The sequence below is a fragment of the Oncorhynchus mykiss genome, chromosome 4, assembly GCF_057628025.1.
Source record: "Oncorhynchus mykiss isolate SJ-2025 chromosome 4, ASM5762802v1, whole genome shotgun sequence".
Lineage (NCBI taxonomy): Eukaryota > Metazoa > Chordata > Actinopteri > Salmoniformes > Salmonidae > Oncorhynchus > Oncorhynchus mykiss.
The window spans coordinates 20,486,099-20,502,540 of NC_143025.1; the positions used below are offsets into that span (position 1 = coordinate 20,486,099).

The following is a 16,442-nucleotide window of genomic DNA, read 5'->3' on the forward strand; positions in this document are numbered from 1 at the left end:
TAGATGGAATAATATTATGCTTTTTATACACTCTCCCGGGCGTTGTTGGGTGCCAACCAATAAGAGAAAATGATGAGATCCTCAAGAGAGCCAGTCACAATCACTGAAGCTCAAGAATTAGTCAGGAGATACACTCTTACAGGACGAGTTTACATGATATATATGAAGGAATCAACAGGCTTTGAGCACACAAGTTTAGACATGAGTATAAACGTATTAAGTTGTTCTTGTTGTGTTTAGATCGCATCATGCAGAAAGTGGCATCAATAATTGGCCAGTTGATCATCCCTCATGAGTAATTACCCTATGTAGTTATTGTGAAGAGTGACCATTAATTTATTTGATGGAGACAAATACAATTAAAACAACAATCTATATCAGATACACTGCAACATCAAATAGTTTGCACCAATTTCCAGCATTAGTCAAAACCATATAGGCTTTAAAATAAAAATATGATACACCGGTGGAAAAGGTAAGGAAAAACATACAGCAAAATGTCAAAATGGTTAACATGTGGCTCCCATCTTACAGTTTTTTTCCATCCGTTTTTCACTTTCGGTATAATGCAGACATTTCCAGTGATTTAGAGTTCCAGACATTGGGCAAGTGCTGTTTCACATATTGGAACTCTCAATGGAACATGATTTGACATTGCCAAATATGTTTAGACATTTATTGGGATATAGGCTACTGTATATCTACAGCAGCAGAACGTGAACTCAGTGGAGCATATCCCAGTGCAGCTGGCTGTATGATTTAATTTACAGATGTTTGGTCCTTCTTCAGGTTTAGATCAACCCATCTGTTTCCCTGGAAACCTTGCCTCAGCAACAAATAGATTTTCTGTGTCTAAAAATGGGAGGAAGAAGACTCTTTAGAAAAGATCAGGTGGATGATGGCGAAGGCACATAGGCCCACAAATTGTTTTATCAAAGAATCTAGGTTTGAGCGCAGCACAATATCCTGACCAAAATGTCAGTGACTTGCTGCTACAGACACTTTTTATAAACATTTCAGTTTGACCTTTTCTATTGCATTTTTCACATTTTTCACTTAGTTGTCAGTTTATTTTCTGAAAAGGCCTTGCAACTGCCAGAGGTGCCATTCTGTGGCCCATGAATTGTGTTGTGAAATACAATGAACATTTCATCAGCATGTCATTTATTCTCCCAAAATATAACCATTGCTTCTATTCTTCCTTACCTGTTTGTGAGAGGTATAGCCAGACACACAGACACCTATGGAAACCTACAGGCACCTCATTGCTCCTGGGGCAGACGATGCCCTTTATCTGTCCCGCACCTAATTGAATTGGGTGCTGACACACAAACAGGAGGCCCTATAGTAAATTAAAAATCGGATTAGACTTTAATTGGAATTGTCAGTCTCTTTAACCATAACACACCTGACGCTTTAACAGAGACACTGAAGAGACAGAACTTAAGGCTGTGGGTAGGTAGACTGGCCTTATGACAAACACAGTCTTAACTCTGACACTTCATGACTCAACCTGTTCTGAAGAGGTAAACACATGTACACTAAAAATAAAAGGTTCCTGGAGGATCTTTCAGGGGTTTTCAAATTGAAACTGTGGGGGAACCCCACAGTTCTTCAAATGACCCCTTTTAATGGATCCTCAAAGAACCTTTTGGGGCTAATATCTGAACTACCCCCTCCCCTATTATTATTATTATGATCTGCGTAACATACCAATACCAAGTATTATTATGAATAATAATAATATGCATAAAAATAACAATAACAATATTTTAGTTGTCAGTGTTTATGATTTTAGTGGCAAAGCAGAATTAAAAAATCAAAATACGAGGTAAACTCCCAACAGAGCCCCAAGTCCAATGGGTATATCCTGTGGCGTGTTGATGTTAATGTTCTTTGTATCCATAGCCAGAATAATTTTTCAGTGCATGGTGATCAAATAGGTTTTCTGTTATATTCAGAGATGTCGGGAGGGTAAAGTCTGTGAATTAAAAAAAAATGTAATTATACTGATGATTAACAAAACATGCACACAACAGTATTCATACCTTGGTTTTTGGGGTAAATGTGAATGAAAAAAAACTGTTTTGATAATGGTTTTCATACATATACCTTGTCCATAATGTAGAGGCCTATGGGATATTCATTGAAGAGGTAAGGAAGGAGGATGGTAAATGTGATCTGCATAACATACCAATACCAATTGACATACTGTACCTTTGTATGCGTTCTCGTCTGTATACCTGCAGACAGACACAAAAATGAGTAATCTGCACCCAATACAGATAACCTTCAACGTATTCTTATAGCCTACATATTGTTACCACTTTGTTGATTGATATCCATTGAATTGTGTCCATTTTCTGTCATAGAAAGATTTGCACAAATATGAAAAGATAGATAGTATCATCAGAAAACAATATACATTTTGATCATACAAGGGACAAACCTTACCTTACATTGAGGAGATCTTTACATTTTTCAGTTAAGTGCCTGCACCTGCTATCCTTTCAAATTCAAATCCAAATTTTTCAGTTGGGCAGTCAGGTTCCTGCAAGAACCCCCACCAACTAAGGATTTTCCTCGATGAACCCCACCTCCTATGGGGTTCTTGGAAGAACCTTTTGGGGGCGGATTTCAGTGCCAAGAACCCTATGGTTCTTCAAAGAACTTTGAGGATCGTAGGAGAACCCCTGTTGAACCCCTAACTTTTAGAGCATATAGGATGACAAACATCTTAGCTTTTGACTATCATTGTATGCTTTGCTGCAACCATGTCAAACCGTTACAGTCCACTGCCAGTGTAATTTTTTATGACATAACCCAGCTAATTTATTATGGATTGCAGAACTCTTACCCAGTCACTTGGTAAAACACTGTTTAAGGTCCTTGAGATGATCACAGTCTTGTGTACAGCAATCTGATTTTCATGCAAATATTCTAAAATCCACATCAAAACAATATGCACATTTTCCAACCAGAGATGTTTCCATCAAATTGACTTGTTGCAAATAAAAGGCTGTGCATGATGACGTAGGGTACAGAAAATACTGTATATTTTTGCGTTTAAATTACCAATACACGTTAAATATTTTTTTCCCCAACTCAACTGATGGCTTTCTCACAAAAAACGGTTGCGTTATATAGTGTGTGCCACTGATATTATGCGCTCTAGCCAACAGCACTCATACTGTATTTTCATCTGTAGCCTAAAAAAACGCATGTTTTCCCAACGAGTCGTAGTGGGACTCCCAAGTTTACTTCGAATTGATGGTTATATATATATATATATATATATATATATATATATATATATATATATATATATATATAACATATCGTTTCAACCGACATTTCTCGCATAATACATTTTGTCGAAGCACAGCACTTGTTGTTAAAGTTTGTGTGCTGCATAGAGGACGGCTCCATTCACCCTCACAGACGGACACAACGGCTGGGGAGTCAACAGCGGCATTACACGTCACACAGTCCATTTTTATGATTGTTATTGTTGTTACCATATCTCTCTCTCTTCCCCATCCCCATTAATTGCCTTTATAAACAAGCTTTGCATATCCCGACATACAGTAAGGCAAGACGTTTCCCCCTGCCACCCACAACACACAGGCACATGTACGCACACACGTCAGACTTATATAATTAACACACACAGAAACACAATATGGAAGGAGCACTTTTCACCTCTCCAATCTGTGACAGTTCATTTCATAAGAGGAAAGGACTGACACACGGACCACCACCCACCAGGCCCTACTCTTCTCCCTCCAGTCTAACAGCCGGACTATGGTATAGAGCTGTGATTCAGGGCCTCTCATATGGAGCTCTGTAGCAGTCAGCCATTGAGAGGTGAGAACATATGACTCACAAGGACCAGACCTCCTCCAGTCACATACAGGGCAGAGCGCAGGTCCGGTGTGGGTGAGTGAGTGGGGGACACTGCAGGGTGGAGAGTGTGTCGCTGGGGAATAGGAGTGATCTGAGAAGACAAAGATGAGCTAAGGCTGAGAAAAAGTGGTCATGATAACTATAGTCTGAAGTACAAAGTGATGGTGATACTGAGGCACAGGTGCTGGTGTCTTTGCTACTCTGACATCAGAGGAAAGAGAGTTGTGATTCATTGGATTGTGGCAGATGAAAAACACATTGATGTGAAATGGGTCATCTCCACCAGGGGGTTCTAAGACTTCAAAATGCAAAAAGTCTGTCTGTCAGTCATGTGACTCATGTCTCTCTCTCTGTGTGTGTGTGTGTGTGTGTTCTGAAGTTAGGATATGGTCCAACTGGTCCATTTGATCTCTAATCAGACACGGATGGTGTCTTCTCCCTCGATGCCCAACAGATGAGGTAGCCTTTGCAATGACATAGAACCATCAAATAATCAAACTGAAACGGTTTGATGTTTCAATTGACTATTTCCGTACACATTATTTTGGTGTTGTTGCCCACACTACTGCAATAGGAGCCATTTTCTAAGTGAAAGAGAACCACCTGACAAGAATTATTTTACATTTGTATATTATTGAACCTTTATTTCACTAGGCAAGTTAAGGTCAATTGTCTGTAACATTTACTGTTGAATGTAAAGCAGTTTCACTGGGTCAGCAGATTGAAACCATGTGTAAACAGACACTAGTTATCTACTCCCCACTGTTATCTACTCCAGATTCTAGGGAAAGATAATGTAATGCTGCCCCCTTGAGGAATGAAAACACCAACCTAATAAGAGTTATTTACAGAACCAACATACATTCTCTTCTTACAAGGCTATTGTTTGAAGAACCATGTTAGTTTATCGCTCATCCATTTTCGGCATGAAGGCATGTTTGAAAAGCTTAGCTAATGAGAGCATCAGGAAATCCTATAGGTCACCACCACTCTATCTTTCAGGGTAACTGCAGGGTACGGATCTCATCTTCAACTTTTCTTGTTGGTTCCAAGTAGAACATCTACTTAATTTTTTTTCCGATAGAAATAACATTCTCCATGAACTGTAATCTACACATTGAGAAGAGATATTGAGAAGAGCTAGGTTAATGAATAAGCCATTTGGATATATAAATACATTTTACCTTATGATTGCTGAACAGGTGAAAACAGTAATATGGCAGCAAACTGAAGCATATGAACATCACAAGAGGTTGATGGTACCTTAATTGTGGAGAATAGGCTTGTGGTAAATGGCTGGAGCAGAATCAGTGTAATGGTACCAAATACATCAAACATGGTTTCCATTCGCTCTGTTCCAGCCATTGTGATGAGCCATCCTCCCCTCAGCACCCTGATCAACATATCACTGATGAACATGTCACCTTTTCCACATTGAAGTTCATTAAATGCTGGCCTTATAACTTGGGATGAAATGTGGAGACCCAAGCTATCGACTTCTGTAGTCATGCGGATATGATGGTACTGAGCCAAACCTACTGAGTTAATTTCATACTGGGCATAGACGTCAATTCAACGTGTATTGCTCGTTGGTTCAACGTAATTGAATTGAAATGACATGGAAACAACATTGATTACGCTATCTGTAGCCACTGTCAGTTATACCCACATACTGTACTTTTATAACTGTCACCGACTTCAGTATTAGTTTCCTTACATTTTGCATCATTCCATTACATCGTGAGTTTACCTTTCTTTCCTCTGTCACGTTCGTGTGGTTGTTCCTGAGGATCTCTAGCAATAGTGGATCATACGCCAAAAGTATGTGGACAACCCTTTAAATTAGTGGATTTGGTTATTTCAGACACACCCTTTGCTGACAAGTGTCATATGATTCCACCTTGCGAACAAGTTAGTTCATCAAATGTCTGCCCTGTGAGAGCTTCCCCAGCCAACTGTACGTGCTGTTATTGTGAAGTGGAAACGTCTAGGAGCAATAATGTCTCAACCGCAAAGTGGTAAGCCACACAAGCTCACAAAACACTAAGGCCAATTGCTGAAGCGCGTAAAAATCATCTGTCCTTGTTTGCAACACTCACTAGCAAGTTCCAAACTTCCTCTGGAAGCAACTTCAGCACAATAACTGTTTGTCGGGAGCTTCATGAAATGGGTTTCCATGGCCGAGCAGCCGCACACAAGCCTAAGCTCATCATGCGCAATGCCAAGTGTTGGCACGCCGCCATTGGACTCTGGAGCAGTGGAAACGCATTCTCTGGAGTGACCATCTGTCAGTTTGACGGACAAACCTGGCTTTGGCAGATGCCAGGAGAATGCTACCTGCCCCAATGCATAGTGCCGTCTGTAAAGTTTGGTGGAGGGGGAATAATGGTCTGGGGCTGTTTTTCATGGTTCAGGCTAGACCCCTTAGTTACAGTGAAATTAAATCTTAACGCTACAGCATACAATGACATTCTAGACGATTCTGTGCTTCCAACTTTGTGGCAACAGTTTGGGGAAGGACCTTTCCTGTTTCAGCATGACAATGTCACTGTGGAAAAATCACAGTCCATACAGAAATTATTTGTTAAGATCGGTGTGGAAGAACTTGACTGGCCTGCACAGAGCCCTGAACTCAACCCCATCTAACACCTTTGGGATGAATTGGAACGCCGACTGCGAGCCAGGCCTAATCGCCCAACATCAGTGCCTGACCTCACTAATGCTCGTGGCTGAATGGAAGAACGTCCCTACAGAAATGTTCCAACATCTAGTGGAAAGCCTTCACAGAATAATGGAGGCTGTTATAGCAGCAAAGGTGGGACCAACTCCATATTAATGCCCATGATTTTGGAATGAGATGTTCAAAGAGCAGGTGTTCACATACTTTTGGTGTATCTGATATGCCATACTCTTTTTGGCCAGACAGCATCAGATACATGGGCAACAGATACATGTGCTCTGCCTTGGCAACAGTGGCAGTATTATTAGCAGCACCTGACTTTTTACTTAAGAAATGTGTTAGCTTGGGTCATTTTTCTGTTAAAATTAAATCTTTCTTTCTTATTATTTTCTCAGTCCTGCGCTGATTGTAGCATGGGGCATCAAGCGGAGAAATTATTTTATTTTTTGCCCAGCTCAGGCCTTGATGTGAGGTCTGAGGCAATTTCCACTACTGCCTAATAGTAAGTCTGCCACTGCCTATGAGAATAGTAAGCAAAACAGTCTTACCTCAGTTATCCCTGAGTGATACATCCCCATGGTGTCTGTAAGGGAACACATAGAGAATGTAATAAATAAATGCTATGACACACAATGTGTTCTTAATGATTTATTAACAGTTGCCACATCCCCAACTCTAAAGGTGACTGCATGGTACAGATCTTAACTTTCCTCATCCACTCTAGGGTCACCTGACCTCTGACATCACAAGGGGTCCATAACTGAGCCAGTGGCTTCATTCTCTACATTCAACACTCAGGATAAGAGTGAGTAGAGGAATAACAGTCTTACCTCAAGAGTTATCCCTGAGTCATAAATTCCCACAGTGTCTAAGAGAAAATAGGGATGAATAAATAGACAGTTCAGAATCTTATTCAAATTATTGTTAGTCAATCAAAATATATTAATAGACCATAAAAAAGGATAACTAAGTTCTCATCTGTTAGAATACATTCATTCACTCCTGGTTCTAAGAAACATCTCAACACTCTAATAAAGATCTTTATTTAGGTTTTAAATAGATGTACAAAACATTAGAAAAGAAAATACAAACAAGAACAAAAATACATCAAATGATCGTTGAAATCTCCACATGTGCATATTAATATCAAGGTAAAGATTATAAACAGTCTTTGAAGCAGAGGTGATAGGTTTGGGGGACCAGCGTTGAGGAGAGCAGTTGTCCACACACACACAATGTGGTCAGATTCACTCTGAAAAAGTTGGTGGTTTTGTTTTCCTGAGGAATTTTGGTAACAGCCGGGGGTCCCTTGCTGATGCTGCCACCAAAAAAATGTCTATAGATGGGAAGGTAGCACATTGGGAGGGAAATTACATGATAAAATCGGCAGCTTCACAAAATTCCAATTGCCCCAAACATTACAGTAAAACAAAATGGGGGTTATTCACATAACTTAACATCTGTATATGGTGAATGTAAAACAGTTCTATGAATTCATGATGATTGGATTGATGTGTACATGCTTCATACTCAAGATGTTAACACAACATTAAAAGTATGAGTGTTCAGTAATCACCTGTTTTTCTCTATTGGAAAACACAGAATACCTGACTGTTTCTGTATCGAAAACAAACGGGTGGTAAAATGTACTGATAAGTCCAGTGAATAACCCCCATGACATGGTGTTTAAAACAAAAAGGCTGAGAATCATTGCACTTGGTACATGTAAGGGGGAAAAAATATAGTTGCTAACACCTTAAGTCTGAAGTAAAAGACTGCATCAAAAGAACCAAAAGGGGAGCCCTCGGCCCATTCTCAATCATCACAGTGTTTCCCAACCGCACTATGCCGAGCCTGATACCACCCAACTTGCTAGTGGGTTGGCTGTTTGACCTGTCCCTAAAATATACTACTGACCTCCCTATCCACATCCCTAGCATCAGTTGGGAAATGTACTTTTCATCTCTAAAACTTAGCATCAAGTAGTCATGTTGTAACAATGAATGTACATTTACACACTACTGAAACAGAAATGTGGGGTGGTGTGAATACTGTTCAATAGTTTGTATTTAGTCAGTGTGTAAAATCCTGTGTGATGGAGCTACTCGTTTTACGAGCACTTCTAGTCATGTGAAATGTTTGGGGAAGTGACTGACTGAGGATGTAATCTAAACAAATCAGCTAATTCAAGATGGCTGCTGTGCGAGGCCATCACTGTTGAACAGACTTGCCAGAGGGAGGTGTCTAACTCACTTCTCTCTGCAAAGCATTCCTGCACTACATTTGAATAAAATAATGAACCACCACCAAAACGCCCATATAGACACACATTGAGACACTATCCCTCACTCCCATCTTTAAATGAGCTGGTGGCTGGTGAGGAATTACATGAGATGAAAGCACGTGGTGTTGGACTTGTGAAAAAGCATGTGGTGGTGATAAGCGTTAGGAGCTGTGTTTAACTCGGTTGTTCAGGCCATGGGTAAAGACACCGAGCTCAGACCACTGCCACTTAACATACCGTAACAAATGTGTATGAAAGGGTGCAAAGGTCTCCGAAAGAGTACATCAGTATTATAACAGCAACCATCTGCAATGCACCCATCTCATCATTACAGGCCATCAATTCATTCAGTAAGACTTGGCTTTTGAGCTAAGTTGACCTGAGGCAGACAGGTGAAATGTCAGGGTCCCCAAGAGTGAAATGTCAGGGTCCCCTAGCCTCAGCTAGCCTCGTGTGCCAGGGAGGCTGGCTTCACACGGCTGTCAACCAGGTGAGAGGTCACACAGCTAAGATGACCATCACTAGCTCAGGCCTGCCTCAATTCTCAATTACCACTTGCTTTTGAAAGTTTTGAGTAAGGCCTCTGTCTCCCGTAGAGTGTCTGTACCCAGACAGAGGCCTTACTCAAAACTTTCAAAAGCAAGTGGTAATTGAGAATTGAGTGGCTTCGCCATGAAGAGCAAACCATGTGAATAATATGTAGGTCTAACGTTATCTCTCTAACACTCCACTGACCAACAGAAAAATAAAAACACCAGAAACAAAATGGACAAACTAACTCCGTAGCTTTTAAACGCATCTGAGTTTAAAGTGCAGGTGTGGCTGCACTGCTGTGGGGGGGGGGGATCTGTAAGGGTGTATACACGAAGGGTGGAGTATGAGTTCAGTTTAAGGGGGGTGTGGTGACAGGGGGGTGAGGAATGGATGGGGAGGCGGGTCGTCAGGAATCCTCGGTTCCCGAGTCATCTTCGTCGTAGCAGCAGTCCTCGCCATCTTCCTCGTCTTCGTCCTCCAAGTCCTCATCGTCATAGTAATCATCGTAGAAGAGGTTGGAGCCCTCGTCTGGGGGTGGGGCACGGGTCCGGACGCAGTACTCTGCCAGGGTGGTTGGCACCTTCACACCGTCCCGCTCAGCATCCGCTTTGGTGGCGTGGACCTGTTTCCTGTTAAGAGAGACAGTGGAGCGACAAAGGGTGAACTGTGGAAGTGGTACAGGGTATACCTGATGGTTTGATTGTACCCTGTTCTCACCCTTGATGTGTCCATGGGTGCGCATGTGTCCACCTAACTGATGATCTCGTTGCTCTTTCTGTGCCTGGCCATCATCTGTGTGTGTGTGATTATATGTGTGCCCACCTGATAATCTCTGTGAACTCTCTGTCCTTGCCCTTGCTGTCCCTCCACTTGCGGTACATGACGGAGGCGTCCACATTGGCTGGGGAGGATGTGTTAGGCTCGTTGAGCAGAGAGATGACACTCAGAAGGATCGTCCTGAGGGAGGGAGGGAGATATGGTGAGAGAGTGAGAAGAAATGGAGAAAGAGAAAGGGAGAGAGTGAAGGAGGAAGGGATAGAGTGAAGGAGGAAGGGATAGAGTGAAGGAGGAAGGGATAGAGTGAAGGAGGAAGGGATAGAGTGAAGGAGGAAGGGATAGAGTGAAGGAGGAAGGGATAGAGTGAAGGAGGAAGGGATAGAGTGAAGGAGGAAGGGATAGAGTGAAGGAGGGAGGGAGAGTGATCGTGAAGGAACAGAGAAAAAAAAAAGTGGTCATGAGCTCCTGAGTTCTGAAAATAAATTGAATTAAAAGTTGGATAAATGTAGAAAAACTTGGGATTTTTTTCATAAAGACTTACAGGATACTACCCTCTACATCAAAACCTTAAATCCAAATTCCATACCTAAAACCTTGATTTTGGACAGAATTACCTGAATGGATTATTACTATGAAGGACTATCAGGAAAAAACTTCTAACAAACCAAAACCTGCAGAAGAAACAGCAGAAACCTGAAAATTCCATCCAACACAAGAATGAGTGAGTTTTGTTCAGTCTGAACCTCCTTCCGAAGTCAAAAAGTAAAATACTATTTCTAGGTCATTTTCTTATATAAAGCTTAGTAAACAAGGCTACTAAGATACCAAGACTGGCTGCACTCCGGACTGAGGTGAGAGAACTTGAGGGAGAGGAACAGCTAACAGCAGTGAAGGAGGAGGGAGAGGAACAGCTAACAGCAGTGAAAGAGGAGGGAGAGGAACACACGGCACAGCTAACAGCAGTGAAGGAGGTGGTGAGAAAGCTGAGGTGTGACAGAGAGCAGGACACTCCCCCAGAGAAACCAGCAGAACAGCCCACCTCAAACTCGGACCACAATGGGACAGGGAAAACAGGAAGCCACCAACCCAACAGACCCCACCCCCTCCTAACAGCCCCCCTGTCCCCAAGTCACAATTCACACGGCAACAAACAACCTGATGGCCCAGCAGGAAAGGGTGACCACAGCACTCAAGGGAGTGATTGAAAAAGCTTCTTCCACTTTCCCCAATGCACAAGTGGTTATCCCCACCCTACTACCATGAAAAAACATTCACCTTGCCACCATACAGCGCGTGAATGCAAGCATTAACTGGGATTGTGCCTCAAAATCTAATGTCTACCTTGGCCACCACTCCACCCTGGACTTAAACAGCCTTTACGACCAGGTCCACCTCTACAAGGCAGCAATTCCAACTTCTGCCAGGACCCTGAAGGACGTCACCCTCAACCACAGCCCAAGCATCTCACAAAGGAGCAACAGACAACCCGCCCAGACCAGCGAGACACCCTCCAAATTTCTCAAAAAATACGATCTTTGTCCCCATGTGTAGTTGCAAACCGTAGTCTGGCTTTTTTAAACGGCAGTTTTGGAGCAGTGGCTTCTTCCTTGCTGAGCAGCCTTTCAGGTTATGTCGATATAGGACTCGTTTTACTGTAGATATAGATACTTTTGTACCGGTTTCCTCCAGCATCTTCACAAGGTCCTGTTCTGGGATTGATTTGCACTTTTCGAACCAAAATACGTTCATTTTTAATGCATCTCCTTCATGAGCGGTATGACGGCTGCGTGGACCCATGGTGTTTATACTTATATTTTCCAAGCTGTTTAAAGGCACAGTCAACTTAGTGTATGTAAACCTCTGACCCACTGGAATTGTGATACAGTGAATTATAAGTGAAATAATCTGTCTGTAAACAATTGTTGGAAAAATTACTTGTGTCATGCACAAAGTAGATGTCCTATCCGACTTGCCAAAACTATAGTTTGTTAACAAGAAATTTGTGGAGTGGTTGAAAAACAAGTTTTAATGACTCCAACCTAAATGTATGTAAACTTCCGACTTCAACTGTATATCCCCACCAATAGAATCACTTTAACGATGACAGCATCACCATCCTAAAGGGTGAGATCAACCATTTCCAGGCTCAGGGACATGTACTAGTCTGTGGCGACCTAAATGCCAGAACTGGACAATAACCTGACACTCTCAGCCCACATTATTCCCTTCCAAATTATGCCCCCCTAGAGACAACTATGACAAAACAACCAACAACAAATGGGTCACAACTAGGGTTGAACATTTTGGGAAATATTCAGAGGTGGAAACTTTCCATGGGAATTAACAGGAATATGGGAATTAACAGAAATATATGCCAATTAATATTAATACCATTTAAATGCAGATGTTTTTTGCATTGGATATATTTACCATATCACATGGAGACAGGTTTATGTTTCGTTCACCTTATCATAAGTAGACAATTGCAAATGATTAAATCCTTCCAATAGAAATAAAAACAATTTAGTTACGAATTGAACTTTAATTAAATTTGTTGCCTCTTCACATGGGATGACTTCACTGAACAGCAAAAGAAAGGGAATATTGAATGATCCCCAAAGATCCATCGCATCTCCCACAAACGTTTTCAACATACATCTGTAAAATGATAGTCTAGAAACTAAATCTTTGGTTGTCTTCCTCTCAGGCTTCCATGTCTTCTCCCTGGACCTCCTCAATGTACACCTCTTGAACATCAGACTGAGGCCTCATCTTCACTTTCCAAACTTGTTGAGGATGGCTTGTTGTCAGGCTCAAAAAGCCTCAAATTTGCCCGGATGGCCACCTATTTTTCAACCCTTGCATTGGTCAGCATGTTGCGTGCGTGTTCCCATACAAGGATCAGTTGCGCTCTGAGGTGGCTGATGTTGGTGGGATTTGGAGGATGATGGAGGCAACAGAGGAAAGAGCCTCAGATCCAAGTCCCTTCCACCAGGTGGTTGATGAGATACATGTTGGCACGACTACCATATTGCATCTCCATCCCAACAGCCCTTGCATGGAAGTGTACTTCGCCAGACTGCCAAGAACCTTGCCCTCATCCAGGCCAAGGTGGCGGGACACTGTATTGATGACGCCATAGGCCTTGTTGATCTCTGCACCACAGGATGCTCTTGCAAGCATACTTGGGGTCCAACATGTACGCTGCGGCGTGTATGGGCTTCGGGCAGAAGTCTTCACGCTTTTTGATGTATTTCAGAACTGCAGTTTCTTCTGCTTGGAGCAACAGTGAAGTGGGCAGGGCAGTACAGATTTCTTCTCTGGATGCCGAGTCTGAACATCAGACAGGGTGGCATTGTCTCCCTCAATCCGTGCAATGGCTACTGCTATAGGTTTCAGGAGTTTCAGGTTGCTTACAACTCTCTCCCAAAATACATCATCCAGGAGGATCCTCTTGATGGGGCTGTCCGTATCGGCAGACTGTGATATGGCCACTTCTCGGAGAGACTTCATCCCCTCCAGGAGACTGTCAAACATGATGACAACACCACCCCAATGGGTGTTGCTGGGCAGCTTCAATGTGGTGCTCTTATTCTTCTCACTTTGCTTGGTGAGGTAGATTGCTGCTATAACTTGATGACCCTTCACATACCTGACCATTTCTTTGGCTCTCTTGTAGAGTGTCTTCGTTGTTTTCAGTGCCACTATGTCCTTGAGGAGCAGATTCAATGCATGAGCAGCACAGCCAATGGGTGTGATGTGAGGGTAGGACTCCTCCACTTTAGACCAAGCAGCCTTCATGTTCGCAGCATTGTGTTACCAGTGCAAATACCTTCTGTGGTCCAAGGTAATTTACGACTGCCTTCAGCTCATCTGCAATGTAGAGACCGGTGTATCTGTTGTGCCCCTCAACCAGAATACTGGTTGAGGGGTGGAGATGATTTAGTTACTTATTCCTTGCCCATGAACATTTGACCACCCATCGGAGATGATTGCAATACAGTCTGCTTTCTCTATGATTTGCTTGACCTTCACTTGAACTCTGCATCCAGAAAATTAGTAGATAAAGCATGTCTGGTTGGAGGGGTGTATGCTGGGGGAAGAAAATGCAGAAATCTCTTCCAATACACATTGCCTGTGAGCTTCAGAGGTGAACCAGTTGAAGACACAGGTCGAGCAAGACATTCATCAGCATTTGTCTGACTACGTTCCTCCATTGAGTCAAAATAACTTCTGATTCCAGGAGGACCATGAGCTGTTGCTATCGATAAGGTGTCTGATTCATCATTTTCGCCTTGAATAGAAGTAGAGGAACTTTTGTCAGATGTTGCTTGTTGTGAGCACTGAGGGAACTTCATGCACTTGGCCAGATGTGAAATGGAGAGTTGAAAATAAAGAGAAGGCAAGAAAAGTAATGCGAACTGGTAAAAGAGGATGATAGCAGTGCCGACTATGATGATTATGAAGAGCTATACAAATTCGACAGTCACAAGATGGGGACTTCAAATAGGCCTATGGCACATAAAGGGAACTGTAGTCGACTGTTCAGGATGTTGAATACTGACTTGTATCACGGGTGACCTGTCTGTTCAGATTAGTTGAATGGAACCTGAAAACTGGAAACTGACTCTAGGTCTATTATACCTCTCACATAGCCTTAATATTAACTCCTGCATAATTAAGCATTTCTTGCAGTAAAATGATACACCAAATGTAGTCAAATCTGACTCAGGAGTGAAGAAATATGATTTCTTTCAGCATCTTGAGAGAATGCACAGTTAGATATGTCTTTAGAGGTGCCATCTTTATCAGTATCATAAAAACAGATAGTATTTTTCAACCACAAAATATGTATTCGAGACAACCTGAAATCTACAGCGCATTTTCTATATTAGCGAGATAGGGTTGGGTGTGGGCATCAGATTTTCACTTTATCACATATAGACAGGTAGTTGCAGATGGGTTAATAGCAATTGCGGGCAGATGAACAAACAGCCTACCTGAGTAACACTAGTTGCCATTAATGTACTCCCCATTGAGTAGACTATCACTGTGACATCTAGATGGTTACTAATATTAGTTATTTCTTGTGTAGGCTGCCATTCTACTTGAAATATAATCCTGGGAGGGAAAAACAATTGACCACGTTACAAGCTACCGCCGGCGACACCGTGAAACAGCTGCCAAGTGGAAAGCATTAGCACCGGCTTGCCTTGTCGTCATGCTAACTGAGGGCAGTAACGTTAGTTAATTGGCATGTCACGGTGACATCCATATGAACACCAGCTAGCGGTCTTCACAGATGAATGGGTAAAAGTTAGCTTAAAGTAAATTTGCTGTCATCGCCTGGGGACTAGCTAGCTAACTCACCTAACTCTCTAACTTCGAAAACCTCCAAATCGCATGCAGAGAAAATGTACATTTCTGTGTCACTTCCATCTGCAGCTGTATACCATCTATTCATAACCAACTTTTTCACACCTGTGGTCTCTCTCTGGCAGTGTTGTGTTTGAGACCACCTAAAAGAGAGACCGATTCAAGACCAAGTCAAGACCAGAAAAATACAAATTCAAGACCATGATTGTCATTTTGTTAAACCACCACCATAAGAGTTCAAAATGTCCAGTATTTCTGTATTCATATTTCAGAACAACATATAGATTCTTTAGACATTTGAAATAATGAAAAAAAAATCCATGCTGAGGAAAAATAGAGCCACTCTACAAATTATTACTAACCTAAACACAGTTGGGAACAATTGGCCTTCTACGCCTTCAGAGAAGGGCTAAGGATTAATAACATGATAATAACATAATAATAATATTTTCAATGTTCTGATTTAATCGCATCAGTTTTTGTTGGAAAAGAAAGGGCTAACACTGAAAATAAAATATTCAATCAGGATTTTCCTTTGTTGGTCTCTTGGGAGATAAATCTAGCTAGGTAAGTCAGCCATCAGCTAGGCAATCAGAAGCTAGATAAAGGCATCTGCCATTCAACTGCATTAGGGCAACATTTTGGAATGACAGTGGAATCAACCAATCACATTGACTTAAAAAAGTGGGACAGTTTTTTACCAAAACGTATGGAAACGTGTCCCTTCTAGCTTTTGTTGTTGGCTCGTTTGCATTGACTGCAGCAGGTGATATCAAAGAGTTTGTTGATAATTTGTTAGCTTCTCCCTTTTCAAGAATAACTTTTAACAAGAAGTTAAGTTTCAAATTATCATCATCTGGTGAGTGGAACTGTGTTTCTTATTGC

The 16,442-nt window shown here is 41.9% G+C and overlaps 1 protein-coding gene across 1 annotated transcript in view; it reads right to left on the minus strand.

Moving 5' to 3' along the window:
- Positions 1–7,613: 7,613 nt before the first annotated feature.
- Positions 7,614–16,442, minus strand: part of LOC110521470 (ubiquitin-conjugating enzyme E2 R1) — a 40,078-nt gene continuing 31,249 nt past the window's right edge. Inside the window, exons 4-5 of the mRNA XM_021599045.3 lie at positions 10,227–10,361; positions 7,614–10,033 (exon numbers count right to left, since the gene is read on the minus strand). Coding sequence (XP_021454720.2) covers positions 9,811–10,033; positions 10,227–10,361 — 358 coding nt within the window. The 3' untranslated portion in view covers positions 7,614–9,810. The remainder of the gene's footprint in view (positions 10,034–10,226; positions 10,362–16,442) is intronic.